General features: G+C 63.2%; 1 protein-coding gene across 5 annotated transcripts in view; it reads left to right on the plus strand.

Annotated features, from left to right (window-relative positions):
• WNT7B (Wnt family member 7B) overlaps positions 1–4,258 on the plus strand; it is a 51,499-nt gene extending 47,241 nt beyond the window's left edge. For 3 of the 5 annotated variants that reach the window (XM_057556780.1, XM_057556778.1, XM_057556779.1), the window contains exon 4: positions 1,548–4,258. In XM_057556780.1, coding sequence (XP_057412763.1) covers positions 1,548–2,027 — 480 coding nt within the window. In that variant the 3' untranslated portion in view covers positions 2,028–4,258. The remainder of the gene's footprint in view (positions 1–1,547) is intronic. The other 2 variants (XM_057556777.1, XM_057556776.1) reach the window with 1 other exon arrangement.
• The last annotated feature ends 10,333 nt before the right edge of the window (positions 4,259–14,591 follow it).

Consider the following 14,591-nt stretch of genomic DNA (forward strand, 5'->3'; position numbering starts at 1 on the left):
GCCCTGCAATTCCAGTTCTGAATATTCCGCAAACCTGGCCCCTTCCCCTCCTCTGGGTACTGGGGCCCGCCCCGCCTCGGCCCTCCCATGCTGGAGCATCACCCTTCCCTCTCCTTCCTCCTCCCTCTTCCCCAGCTTCTCCTGTCTCCACCCCAGAACACCATCCACACAGGAGCAGAGAGCCTCACCCCCCCAAACTCCAGGCCACCAGCCTCACGTCACGTTCACTTGGGCCGAATCTTCCCTTCCTTGCTTGCGCTGTACCCCTCCTGGCTCACCCCTCCTCTTTGTCTCATGAGCTCCTACTCCTCCATCAACACCTAGTACAGGCACCACCTACTCCAGGAAGCCCCCCACCCTAGGCAGCCCCCCCCTCACAGCCCCTGCACTTTGCTGCTTTGTGTGTCAGTTTCCTCCTGTTTCCCACCTGGACCGTGAGCCCCAGGGTTCCTCGCCTTGGTCCAGGGCCCCATGTGGCTAGGGCAGGGAAAGTGAGTGGGCAGTAGCCGACACCGTGGATGTTTCTCTCTTTCTTTCATTTGTTCATTCATTCATTCATTCACTGAGGGTCAGGGCTGGGGTTCTGGACCAGGGGGCAGAGGGTGGCCAAGACCCTGTAGGGCTGGGCTGTCACAATGAGGCCAGCGGGAGCCCGGACAGCTGACAAATGGCCCTTGTGCAGTCGTGGGGCGGCAGCTAATGATTCCCCATCTTTAATCAGGCCTGGCTGGCAGGGCCTTTTCGATCCGGGTAAATGAGTGCCTGGGGTCAGGGCTGGCTCTGGGAATTGGCTTTCCAGGGCCAAGGAGGGAGGCCCAAGGAAAACACGGCTGCACCCATCACGGGCCCTCGGGGAGCGGGAGAGAAAGAACAACACTGGTCGAAGGGCGGCTTCCCAGCAGACAGCACGCCCGGGTCTCACTGATCCATGCATTCACCTCCCGCCCGCCCCCACTCTGTCCTTCAGCAAAGGTGTACAGAGCTCCGTGTGCTTGCCAGGCTTTCACTGAACAGCCACTTATTAAGCGCCGACTGCATGCCACGGCCTACACCAGGCACGAGGGTGCGTAGTGGAAGAGACAGGGGTGGGGGATCCACACTTATTAAGCACCTGCTGTTGCTGGACCTGGTACCAACAAGAGGTGCCTCCTCCAGCCTGGATGGGTGCATGCACCAACTTCTCCACCTGCCGCTCTGTGACTGGCAGGGAGTCCCACGGCCTCCTGAGCCTCAGTTTCCTCATCAGTGCATTGACCTGCAGCTCCCGTAAGAATTTAGTGAAACACATTTGATAAATGTACACCATGCTCTGCCGAGTTCTGAATATTCTCACTGGACCCTCACAAGGCCCTATGCGGTAGGGACCTATGGTCCGCAGCCCCATTTAATGGATGAGGAGACTGAGGCTCTGGGAGGAGGAAACACTGACCGTGTGGTCACACAGCGGGAGGTAGGGAGCCGGGTCCAGGTCTGGAGGAGGCCAGGGTGGGAGGGAGCGGGGAGGCCCCGGCCCTCCACCCACACTGAGCCTGCCCCGTGGCCCGCAGGTCCTGGAGGAGCGCATGAAGCTGGAGTGCAAGTGCCACGGCGTGTCAGGCTCGTGCACCACCAAGACGTGCTGGACCACGCTGCCCAAGTTCCGCGAGGTGGGCCACCTGCTCAAGGAGAAGTACAACGTGGCGGTGCAGGTGGAGGTGGTGCGGGCCAGCCGCCTGCGGCAGCCCACCTTCCTGCGCATCAAGCAGCTGCGCAGCTACCAGAAGCCCATGGAGACGGACCTGGTGTACATCGAGAAGTCGCCCAACTACTGCGAGGAGGACGCGGCCACGGGCAGCGTGGGCACCCAGGGCCGCCTGTGCAACCGCACCTCGCCCGGCGCGGATGGCTGCGACACCATGTGCTGCGGCCGCGGCTACAACACCCACCAGTACACCAAGGTCTGGCAGTGCAACTGCAAGTTCCACTGGTGCTGCTTCGTCAAGTGCAACACGTGCAGCGAGCGCACCGAGGTCTTCACCTGCAAGTGAGCGGCTCCTCCCCGCCCGCGGCCCCGCCCCCCCGCCCCGCGGCCCCGCCTGCGGCGTTTTGCACTTGTGCTCCTGGCAGGGCCCACGGGCAGAGGTGGGTGGAGAAGGTGGGAGCTCCGCGGGCGGGCGGGCGCGGCAGAGCTCCCCCAGGGCCGGTCACCCTCTCCTTGCCCCCCAGGGGCTCCCTCCTGCCATTCCTGTCCCCTCCCGTGGCAGAACAGTGCCCATCACCTGGCCCAGAGGGTGAGGCCAATTGCATGAGTGTCCCCTAGGGGCCCAGTGAATTTCTTTTCTTTTCTCCGGGAGAGTGAACCCCAAGGACACCCACATACCCCGGAAAGCAAAGCGACAAGACTGAGTGTCCTCCCCCGCCTGGTAGTATGGACACGGGAAGACTGTCCCAGGCCACCTCAGTCACTGGGCTCCAGGGCGGTTTGGGCAAATGTTGACAAAAATTATTTATGTTTTCTTAGTATCAGAAGAGGATTTTAGCACTAAGGCATAGCCGGTCCTAACTCCATACTCTGTGTTAGCTCATCCCCTTGCTGCCCTCTGCTTCCTCTTCTGGCCCCTGGGTACCCTCGGGTGCATCCCCGTGTATGGCCCTGTCCCTGGGGAGGTGGCGGTGCATGTGGTCCCCATGTGAGCTGGGCAGGGGCTTGGTGGCTGACATGGCCAAGATGGCCTCTGAGCAGAGCCACGGACAGGGACCTCTGGCCCTTTCTTTCCTTCTTTTGAAAATCAGCTCTAGCACATCGAGATGTCACCCACGTCAGGTTCCAGGAGTGCTGCATCCCCTCCCTAATGCTGTTGCCCTTCCGGTCCCCTGCCAGCCTGACACCCCCTAGTTTACAGAGCCCCCTCCCACCCTGGAACCAGCCGGACCCCCAGGACAGCGCTGTGCCGGGGCAAGCTGGTGGGAAGGGGGATAGTTCAGGGGTGTTTGCCTTATTTGACAGATGGGGACACTGAGGCCCAGAATGGCTCAAGCACTAGCCAGAGACCCCAAGGCCGTGAGTGGAGGCTCCCGCCTTGGTTCAGGCTTCCTGACCCTGAAGGACGCGTTCTGGGGATGCCCGGGATGAGGGGCAGCCCCCAGGCCTTGAAACATCTGGCCGCGCTCGTCCCCCCGCTGCCAGCCTCACTGGGGTCCACGCCCCGCCTCGAGGTGCCTTGGAGAGTTTCTCCTGTGGTCTTCTTGCCCGGTCCTGGTCCTTTCGCCCTGGCCCCGATGCTGAGAAAACTCGGATAGGGCGTTGCTCCGCTGGGTTCCCACCTGCTGTGCCAGCAGATGCCTGCCCTCCAGACACTCCCCCGCGGTCCCCATACCACGCAGACCCTCCCTTGAGGTCCGAATCACCCCGAAACCTGGGAGACGGGCATGGAAAGGGGTCCTGCTTGGTTTTAAACTGTGTGTGGGGTAGGGAGAGATTGGGGGCCGGGGACTTGGCACTGGACGTGTCCTCTGGCAATATTCCCACCCACCTTGGGGAGACTGAGGCACAACTTGTCCGGGCCCAGAAAGGCTGGTGTGCACCTGCTTCTGGCGCACCTCTGCCCATGCGCTTGTCCCTGCTCTGAATTTAGGGTGTTTTCTCGCAGAAACCCGTGGAAATGTGTCTTCAGGCTACTGACCAGCCAAGTGGGCCGGACATTAGCCTGGGGTGAGTGACCCTGGGCCCTGGCCCTGGCGTCCACCCTGCCTGCCCCGATGATGCCAGGACGCTCCACCAACAGCGGCTGTCCTGGGAGCTTCCAGGCCACTGTGAATGCCCCCCAGTCCCCTTCCCCTGCCCCATCCTGGGTCCCAGGACACCCCCGAGTCCACAGGCCTAGCATCTTCTGCCAAGGAACCTGGTTAACTTATATTGTTATATAGCGTCGAAATGTCTATAGTGTCTTTTAAATTATTGTGACCTACACTGGGTACTGGGGGGCAGGGGGGATGGCCGCGCTGTCCCCGAGCCAGGCTCCTCCTTCTGCTTGAAACAGACCCTTGGACCCTTGGGGCCCCTGATGCCACCAAGTCATGAGCACTGTCCCTCGGCTACGAGGCGCTGCCACCGAGACCCCGCCGTCCCCTAGCAGTCTGTCAGCAGCAGCCCTTCCCTTGGGTGGGGGTGGGGTGTCAGCGTGGCCCAGGCAGGGACGGTGGTGGCCGAGGTCCTGCGTGTCTCCGCAGTGCCCTCACTTCAGGAGAGCCGCCGGGGTTCTGATGGGCTGTGTCTGGCCTCCCCGAGAGGGGAGCGCTCGGCTCCAATAAAGCTGGAATCAGAGAAGTGAGTGTGCGGAGTCTCTGCAGCTCTTGCTCCGGGGGTGGGGAGACGCCTGAGCTGCCCACCGAGGACGAGCCCTGCTCCCCGTCAGCCCGCATGCAGCCCCCGCTTCTGACTTCCTCGCCCCTCTGTGCGGGCTGGGCTGGCGCAGTGTGAGGGGAGGGGCTTGTCGTGCCGAACCCTCCAGGAACCTTTAGCCTGTCCCCATCCGGCAAGGGCCACTGGTGGAAGCTGGACACAGACTCAGGCCTCCCTAGACAGCCTGGGTCAGGCCGCAGGGACAGGAGGGCCGGGGCCCGGTGCCGAGCCGACTCAGGCTAGGGGGCTGTGTGCTGCTCTCAGGAGAAGCGGGGGCCTGGGGGTGGGTGACCCGCAGCCAGGAGGCCCTGGGCCCATCTGACTCCCTCGGTGCCTCCTTCCCCTTCCGACCCCAGGAGGGGTCTGTCCCCAGGGTCCCCGCGTGTCTGTCCAGTGGTATCTGGTGGGTTTTGACTCCAGCGCCCCCCTGGGCTGCTCCTGGCCCTCTCCAGGTGTGGGAAGGCAGTCCAAGGTCCCTGGGAGCTCAGCGGCCCCTGGCTGGCCACCAGGCCTTGCTGCTTCTCCCCAGAGGCCCGGCCTCCGCCCGCGGTAACTAACCGTGTGAGCAGGGAGGATGAATGGCATTCCTGCTGAGGGCCGGAAGGCATGCGGTGGGGCCGGTTTGGCCACTGCCCGCTGTCCCGGCAGCCTGGCATCAGGCAGAACCGCTGATCAAACAGCCCCCGTCTGCCTGGGTACCCACAGAGCCTGGCCCCAGACCCAGATCCCTGCGGAGGGGCCACCAGGTGGGCTTTTGGAGGAGGACGCCCCCCTCCAGGGGGAGACAGGAGAGCGCCCTGGGTCTGGAGTCCAAGTCCTGTCCCTCCCGCCCCCCAACCCGGGGCACGGCAGCCTGTGGTGCGCCCCCCCCCCCCGAGAAGGCCTCAGTTTCCCCATGTGGCAGCCGGAGGTGGCCGGGGCCAGGACTCGGGGGTCAACAGGCTTTGTGGGGCCTGAGCCAGGCCTGGGCCGGGGGGTTGGGGGGTGGTTGGCAGGGGGCCCCTGCTCCCCACAAGACGGTAAGCAAATCCGCGGTGGCGGCTGCAGCGGAACGCCAGGGTCCGGCTACTCCCACAGGGCCAGGAATGAGGAAAGAGCTCCGAGAATGCCACGGCCCCGGTGCCCAGACTGTACTTATTTCTTGGCTACGATTCAACCCCAGCCCCGGCCTCCCAGGGCCGCCCAGCACATCCTCCAAGGGGCCCTGCCCGAGGCTTCGAGCCCACACTGCCTGGCCCAGCCTGGGGGCCCCCCTGACCCTCAGCCGCAGGCTCCACCTCTGAGGCTACTATTTCAGAGGCATTTCCCCAGGCGGCCCTGCACCCCCAGCACAGTGGCTCATTGCCCCCAGAGTGACACCTGTGCCCCCGTGGCTCTGGCCCATCTCTCTCTGCTGGCTCTGGGCGTGCCGGGTGCCATCCTGCCTCTGAATTTGCCTGGGATGCACCTTCCCCAGGCTTGCCTTCCCTTTGTGCCCGAGAGAGCACGGAATCACCGAGGCAGGAGCGGTCACGTGGGCTTCCCTGAGTAGGATTTGGGGACACTAGCAGGGGGAGCCTGGAGTTTTGGGTGCACGTCTCCATCACCCATTCATTCATTCATTCACATGTTCATTCACTCATTCAGGCTTGCTGGAGGCCAGGCCCTGGTCTGGCCCCAGGGGGAGGGGTGTTTCAAGCCTGGCCTTGACCTCCAGGGGCTCCAGGTCTTCGTTCCACTCCTGCCTTAAGCAGGCAGCCCATTCTGGGGGTGCAACTGCGGACTGATGCAGCCCGAGAGACGGAAAGCACTTTGGACTGGCTCTTCCACACCTCTGAGCCTCAATTTCCCCCTCTGTAGAATGGACACAGAGGAGCCAGCTCTGTCCAGCCAGGCTGGGGTTCCCTCTTTCTCTGTCTGGAGGACACTCCTGCCCACACTTTGCTCTCAGGCCGAGCTTTTTCATTGAGGTCTCTCACGCTATTTCCCCTACAGGCTGTCCACTCAGCTGCTGTCTAGTGGCCAGAGCTCACAGGGGGCCCTGTGGCCATGGTGGGCAGGGGCTCTCTCCTTGCTGTGGCCTTTGAAGTCCTTCCTGACCCTCTGTCTCATCTCCTACAGCCCGAGGCCCGCCACACAAAGCCCCCGGCCCTGCCAGCAAGCTTCCCCTCCCCAGAGCTGCCCCCAGCCCCTGCCCAGGCTTTGCTCCAGCTGTGCCTTCTGCGAGGGATGCTCTTTCTTCTACCATCCCTTGCCCACACCCCTCTTCCCTATAACGCCCCCCCCTTCCCCAACAAGCTCGCTGGGGCTTCTGTCCTCCCTCACCCTCCATCTCAGCTCTTGTCCTCATGGGCAGAGGTCTCATTGCTGGGACCACCCCCCGCCCCCAGCAGGCTGAGGGCCCTTGGAAGTGAGCAGGCCTGTGGAATACTGAATAGCGCCCTCCACCACGCCAGCCGCTGGGTCTGGTCCACGGTTACCCATAACCTTCACAACACCCCTTTCCCAGATGGGTCAGTGCTAACTCTATTTTATAGATAGGAAAACTGAGGCACAGAGAATACAGTATTCTGTCCAAGGTCATCCAGCTGGTGAGAGGCAGAACCGGGGTTTGAACTCAGGTGTCTTCTGGCATCTTCCTTCCACCCAAATCATATGCCAACTCCCACGAGGGGAAACTGAGGCCCCGGGGCCTTGTCCAAGGCCTCACAGAGATGAGTGGGAAGAGAATGGCTGAGGCAGGTCTCAGGGAGGAGATGACAGCAACTCACTCTTCGCCGAGCACAGAACAGGGAAGACAGGGCTAAAAAGCAGCAGGCAGGATCTGGGTTAGATACCTGGGTGAACTTCATAACTCCTAGAGCCGGGAGGTGGGGAGGGGTCAGGAGGGCCGGTTGTGGGCCTGGTGAAGGGAAAAGGGGCAGGTGACCTGGGTTGTGTGGGCCTGGGGCGGCAGAGCTGTGGTCTAAGGGGCCTGAGAGGCCCAGGAGGGGGACGAGAGGTGAGTGGGGACTGAAGGTCCTGACACTCAGGCAAACGGGAAGTTGTGAGGTCCCCTGAGCAGAGCACGTCCCCCAGGAGGCATGGCGCTGGGGCAGGGCCCCCGGGAGCCAGGAGGTTCAGCTGAACATGACCTTGGACCTCACCTGCTGCCGTCCCTGCCCTTCCTTCCTCTTGGTCGGAGCTTGCGTCCACCTTCCTTCTCTGATGCCCCCGCCTGCTCAGCAGGTCCTTGGTCTTGTAGGACCTGGGGACTCAGCTGCGTGACCTGGGCGTCCCAGGACTCTTGGGAATCAGAACTTGTAGGTCTCAGAGCACCCAGGGAGTCGCAGGCCTGGCACCCACAGCAGTGCCCAGCAGAGGTCTGGGAGGTGGGCAGGTGGTCCACCAAATGCACTGGTGAAGGGGGTTCAGGGCCCACCTGCAGCCTCCCCTGGGCGGGCACTGCTTCTAGGGTGCCAGGGGTGAGCAGCGCCCGGACCAGAGCTGCCTGGGCAGTCCCCCTGGCTGGCCTGTCCTCCTGTGGGCTACCTGCCTCTCTGAGCACAGCTGGAAGCCTGCAGCCACCCGGGATGCTGTAGAACGGCTGCCCCCGCAGCCTCGCAAGGAAGCAGCCAGATGCAGGCCGCGTAGGCCCAGGATCAGGAGTCCTCTTACTCCACCTGCAGGCGGAGGCCAGTGGCCGGCGGGGCAGCCAGGCTGAGACGCCCTCCAGGTGCTGGACACAGGTGGCCTCGCTCGGCCCCCGTGGGTGGCCAGCCCACCCACCCTGAGGCCCAAGGGTGGCCTCTAGGACTCCACTCCTTCCAGACTAGCCTAGTGTGGGGTCTCGCTGGTAACGCTGGGCCGGACTCCCGTGGAGGCCTCTCCGGGGTCTGCAGCTCGGGAAGCTGCCTGCCTGAGCCGCCGGAGCTGGGCCGCAGCTGGGGCCATTCTGCTGCTCCGCCGGGTACTGCGTCCCCCCAGCCCCAGAGTGGGCTGGGGGGCTTTGCCCAAGTCCCTCCCCTGGTTTCTGGCTCAAAGCCTCACTTCTGGTTCCCGAGCCCCTCTTTTTCCACCAAGCAGCACGGGCTGGTGCATCCACCCCTCCCCACATTCCTTTGTCCCCTCATCCATCACCGCTCATCTCCTCGGGGCCCGGAGCTTGGCTGGGCATGGTGGGGTCCCAGAAATGAGTCTGAAATGAGGTCCTCCCTTAAAAGCCCCAGGCCAGGATGGGGGACAGAAGGATGAACAACAGGTGCCTTCAGTGCCCCCCGGCCCCCAGCCCGCCATCCGTCCCCGAGGCTGCAGCGGAGGGAGGAGGGGCTGGGAGTGCAGAGGAGCAGGGAACTGACCTGGGGCGGGGGTGGGGTGTGGGGGGGCGGCGGGACGTGGGGTTGTCGGCAAAGCTTCCCAGAGGAGCGGCCTCTAGGCTGAGGCCTCAAAGGAAAGGAAGGAAAGGGAGGGGTCGGGAGGGAGGCAGGAGGAAAAGAGATGCTTCAGGGTCAGCAACGGAGGTGAGTGAGGGTCTAGGGTGGGACCCGGAGCATGGAGTGTACGGGGGCTGGGCAGTGGGGAGAGTGGAGCTTGGAGAGCTGCCTCACCACTGATAAGGTTCCGGAAGTTTCTGGAAGGACAGAAGGGACCCTTGCCCTTGAGTCTCATGGTTTCCAGCATTCGTCAGGAACTCTCACTCCCCGCTCCTCCTTGCCCCAGGGCCAACGTGGTCCCGTGCCTTCTGGGCAAAGCCAGCTGGCTTCCCTGACACCCAGGCTGCAATCTACAGCGCCCCCATTCCATAAAGAAGTCTCTCAAACAAGAGTCGTCGGGCTGGGAGGGGTGTGGGGAGAAGGGCTGGGCACTGGGGTCCTTCCTGAAGCCACTCTGCCCGCCTCCCCACCTTGGCTGGGCCTGGAGGCCGGGCTGTCTGTTGCCCTCTTTGGCTAGCTGCTCATCAGAGCCAGGATGGGCCCAGCTGCTCGAGCTCCCCTTGCCTCCCGCTTTGAGCTACCAAGGCTGATGCCAGGACTTTGAGCTTCTCCTTGTCAGCCAGTGTGGGGAGGGGGCACCCTGCCTGCTGAGGAAGTGGGGATGGCTTGTCGATGGGTCCTGACACAGAAGGGGTGACTAACGCTGGCTTCCCCTCCTGGGTTCCCAGGGAAGGAGGATCGATTAAATCTCAACGGCAAACACTCTAGGAGAGGGAGGGCAGCTGGTGGCGACAGAGCTGAGTCACCAGGGCTGTCTCCAGGAGCTGGGGGTGTGCACACGGCCGGGGTGGGGGGCCCTCCCTGATATCAGCAGCCCCGCTCTAGTGGAAAGGGCCTGCCAGCGCCGCTCACTGAGGAGACTTCGGGGCAACCCTAGGAGGTCTGGTGGGGGGCAGGCCTCAGGCCACATTAGGAGGACTTGCTCACTGCCTGAGCTACTGGAAGCAAGGAGTTCCCTATCACTGCAGGAATTCAAGCATGGTTTGATCTCCACACGATAGAGAGGGAGGTGTGCAGCCTCCACGGTATTCTGACTTCATTGATTCTCAGATGCTGAGAGTCTGTGCTTTCTGTCTAGGGTTCCAGGAGTCTCGGTGCTGTGGCTGGAAGAGGTCACAGGTCTGGGCCAGGACCCGGGTGGGGTGCAGATGGATGGTGTCGGGCTCTGGGAAGGCTGCCTTGCCCAGGTCCTCTTCTCCTGTGCCTCACCTGGAGTTTCCTCTGGAGGCGAGAAGCACTTCGTTTCACCCTTATTCATGTGCTTGACAAATATTATTGTGCCTCTCTTGTGTGTCAGGCACTGGCGATGCAGCAAAAGTCCTGCCCATGGGGAGCTGACAGCCTGCAGGGGGCATAAGACAACGAGCATCTATTAACCATGTAATAAACATCATAAACCATAAAGGGTTCTTTGTAGAAGAAGGTAATCAGGGCTTAGGAAAAGCCAAGGCAGGTTATGTAAGATGGGTGGGTGGTCAGAGCTGGCCACATGAGATGGATGAGCTACCACTTGATGGAGACGAGGAGGGAAGACATAGAAGATGTTCCAGGCAGAGAGACCAGCCAGGCCAGAGGCCGGGAGGAGGGAGAACGGTTGGTGGACTGGGGGAGCTGAGCACCCAGCTGCCCCTCAGGTGCAGGGAGCAGGGGCTTGCCCCAGGGCATGCAGGGCTGGGGAGGAACCGGCATGCAGGCCTGCCTCCTGCTCAGAGGGCCTGGCCCCTCTTCACCCCGGTGGCCTGTGGATGGAGGGGGCGGCTGGCTGGGCCGGGGAGCAGGCTGACAGCAGGGGCTCTGGGTCTGATCCTTTCCTGTCTTTGTGACCTTGGCCAACCGTGCCTCAGTTTCCCCTCTGTAAGACAGGACGAGAGTGCCTGTCCAGGGGCTGTGAGGAGGGTCCAACCAGGCACTCAGAAGAAGTCATCAGCCTTTCCCTCCTCCTCCTCCCGCTCTCACCATCCGGTCCCACCGAGGGACAGAGGGCAGACGTGCCCCCCAGGCCGGCAGCCAAGCAAGGACGCTGGCAAGCCCCTCTGCCGCCCGCCCTGCTCAGTGCCCCCTCCCCCCTGGGCAGGCTCGTGGGTGGGGTGGGGGGCTGTGGAGTGGACGGCCCCTCCCACCCTGCCCTGGGGAAAGCAGGGCTGTCTCCCTGGGGACCTCTGCCTGTGCAGAGAGGCCTTGCCAGCCCCGGCCAGCCCTGAACGGGGCGGGCCCCACAGGCTCTGGGAGGATACCAAGAGCCCTGCCCCGGTGCGCCCTCGGCTCTTTACCGTTTACAAATTTCCCTCATGACCGTGGTCTACCGCAGCCGCAGGGCCTGGGAGCCCTGGGCCCCGACCTCTCCCTTGTCCTCGGGGTCTCCCTCAGCTGGTGCCCTTCCCCCTCTCTGGTTCCTTCCTGGGGGGCTTCTCACCCTTTGCTGGCCCCTGACTGAGGCTGGGACTTAGGGGCTCAGGGTCCCCTCCCGTTCGCTCACGGGGTTCTCAGGGCCACAAGGCCGTCTGTGGTTCCGAATCCCTGTGTCCCAGGCCAGGGTGGCCATCGACCTCCTTGAGCCCCTGCAGGGTCCTGCAGGTGGCACCCAGCACGTCCCCCCGCCCTGGGGATCCCTCCCCACAGCCTGCCCACACCCCTGCCTGAGGACCTCCAGGTTCATGCCCCAGCTCTACCCTGGAGCGCAGCGCAGCCGGCCTCCGCGGCCTGTGGTGTGAACGCACCACCTGGCGGCAGCCCCCGTGCACGGTCTGCAGCCCCTCCTTCAGCCCTTCTTTGGGGCCCCTGCCCCCTCTGGCTGATACTCCCCTCCCCTGGTGGCTCCTGGTCACCCTTCAGCTGGGACGTGGCTTCTGCCAGGACACCCCCCCGTGTGTGCCACCCCTGCCCCGGCTGTGTTAGCGTTGTCTCTTTCCCTGTTAGTCGGGGGGCGTATTGTTGTTACCACCAGGTGAAGGCGGGGCTGGGACTGTGTCCAAGCCCCTCCCGGCTGCCCCCCACCCCGACGCGGCCCCTGGCCTGGCCGGCGCTGACATGCCTCCTGCAGGGCTGTAATGGGCACCTTGACCCCATAATCGTTTTCTGATACCTTCGTGCTCCCGTCACCGGCAGTTAAGTCACAACTTGGCACGAGACTGGGAGTGCCAGGCCAGGCCCAACCGGCGGGCGGGGCAGGAATCCCCGCAGGGACACGAGATGCGCCTATTTTTAGCCTGGAGAAGAAAACTAAACCCCAACACACACAACATGCAACACAAATATTTGTTCTTATTCTTAAAAGGGCTTGGGTGGCGGGTTTGGGGCCTGCAGCGCACGCTTGGCTGAGCCGCGCTGGCTCAGGGGAAGGCTGGCCTGTCCCCGCACGCCCCAGCCAGCGCGCCCTCCTGCGGCCCCCGCCCTGTGCTCCGGAGCCTCCCAGGTCCCCACCCGCCAGCGCTGTCCCCAGGCACCGGGCCCCTCTCCCCTCAGCAGCCACGGAAACCCCGGCCTCCCGTGAAGTCTCCCCCTGCTCCGGATGCCCAGTCGCCCTCGGACCCGCCTCCATCAGCCGTGGGGAGTGGCAGACGTGCCCGATTTGGGGGTGCCACTCTGGACGCTCCTGTTGGCTCCTGCGCTGCGTCCCGGGCGTGAGGAAGACACCCCAAGGTGCTCCCGCCCCAGGGGAGACACAGGAAGGCTTTCGCGGCAGTGAGTGAGGATGCAGCCCGGGATCCTCTTCCCTAGGTGCCGAGGAGGAGGCCGGGCACTCTCTCCTCCGGCTGCTCTAACCAGCCTCCACAGCTGGGTGGCTTTACTTCTGAGGCCAGAAGTCCGAAGTCGAGGTGTGGGCAGGGCCACCTCCCTGGGAGGTTCTCGGGGAGAATTCTTCCAGCTCCTGGTGCCTGCCGGCATCCTTGGCTTGTGGCCGCGTCACGCCAGCCTTCAAGGCCAGCATCTTCCCGCCTCTCTCCGCCCCGTCTTCACGTGGCTGCTCCCCTGTGTGTGTCGGAGCCCCCCTGCCCCCTCTCAGGACCCCTTTGGCTGCGTTTAGGGCCCACGGATAACCCAGGATAATGTCCCATCTCAAGATCTTGACTTTAATCACATGTACCATGTAAGGAAACACGTACAAGCACGGCATTGGGACCTGGATGTCTCTGAGGCCCCTCTTCAGCCCTCTACAGACAGCCTGGGCTGGCGGACTCCCCGGACCCCGCCCGCCAGAGGCAGCTCCTTCTAAGAAGAGGGCAAAGTTGGTGGGAGGGGGTCCACAAGGCAGAGGACAGCTGTTACTGCCCGAATTTGGGTTTGCGGGAGAAACGCAGAGCTCCTGGCTGCGTCCCAGCCCACTGGGCCTGATTGCTGGCTGGGTGGTGAGGGGCACTCTGGGGTGGAGTGGGCCCGGGTTGGCCTTGCCTCACACTTGCGGGCTGTGTGCCAGCGGAGAAGCACGTGCCCAGGCTGGTCGGGGTCACCACGGTCCACGCCTCCGAGGGCTCTCCCTCGCGAGGGCCAGCAGGACCGTGTTGGTGAGGAGTGAACATCCAATAAACAGTGGCTCTTAATAGTCTCCTGACTCTGCTGTGTCCCCGCCCAGCCCCTCCTGCCCAGGACTGTCTGGTTCCCCTCAACCTGGCCAGGCTCTGCCCACGGCACCTGGTATCCCTCCTGCCCCCTGATCTGCCGGTGGGACAGATGAGGTGTCTTCTGTCTGGAACAGTCCCCAGAAGACCTCCGTGCGGCTGTCCTCCTGCTTTGGGTCTCAGCTTGGTGGTCACCAGCTCCGAGAGACCCCCCCAGGCTCCATACTGCAGAGGCCACGTCACCGTCTGCCCCGCCCCCGGAGCTGGCTCTCACCGAGCTTGTCCCCCAGACTTCCGGTTGGTTCCACTGGCATGTACAACCATTGCTGGCTTGTCGCCAGCGAGGCCCAGTGACAGGGCCCAGGGCATAGCAGGAATACAGCAATGTTTTGTTGACCCAATCAATAGGTGGAGATTTTCCAGACATTGGTTCAATGAGAAAATGCTGTAAATACCAGAAAACAACAATACATAAAAACAAAACCAAACTGCTTAGCGATGCTAAACAGACCCGTCTAGCAGCCCCGGGAACAGAGTAACTCCCACCCGGGCCCGAGGTCCTGGCTGGGTTCAAGGTTCCTACAGGATTAGGAGCTCAGGGGGAGCTTTTGCCCAGTGAGCGCATCCACTCTATGCCGAGGCTGCCCTGTGAACAGAGGGCTAAGTGCCAGATCCAGGGACACTCCCAGCTGGAGGAACCATGCTGGGGCCCTAAGCCCATTCTCAGAACCCAAGAGGTCTTTCCGGAGAAGAACGAGAGGCTGGACATCTTTCCGTCGTGTCCTGGAGCCGAGCGCACCGTAGGGCTCAGTGATGACTCTTGAACCAAATCAAACAGAAGGTTGCGAGGAGGCCCTGCCGTCCCCGTGCACACAGCCGGGCAGAGCTCCGAGGAGCGTTCTCGGGGGTTTAAATCCCAAACCCTCTTCCCCCTCACAGCCAGCGTGTGTGCAGGGAGAAGGGCTGGGGGCCTGAATCACTAGCGTGGCCGACCTCGGGGGCGGCCACAGACCCAGCAGTCCTTTCCCGCTCAGACCTTGTTTCCCGATGGGGGCAGTGAGGGGCAGGGGGCACTGGGGCGTGCTCCCTGTGGCCCTGGGCTCGGAGCAGGGGTCCAGGCTCTGCTCGGGGCAGGGCTCTGGGCCCTGCGCCCCCCGACCCTGCAGAACAGCTCGGCCGTGACCGCTTTTACAAGTTGGGGTT

This window comes from Balaenoptera acutorostrata, chromosome 11 (genome assembly GCF_949987535.1).
Source record: "Balaenoptera acutorostrata chromosome 11, mBalAcu1.1, whole genome shotgun sequence".
Classification (NCBI taxonomy): Eukaryota; Metazoa; Chordata; class Mammalia; order Artiodactyla; family Balaenopteridae; genus Balaenoptera; species Balaenoptera acutorostrata.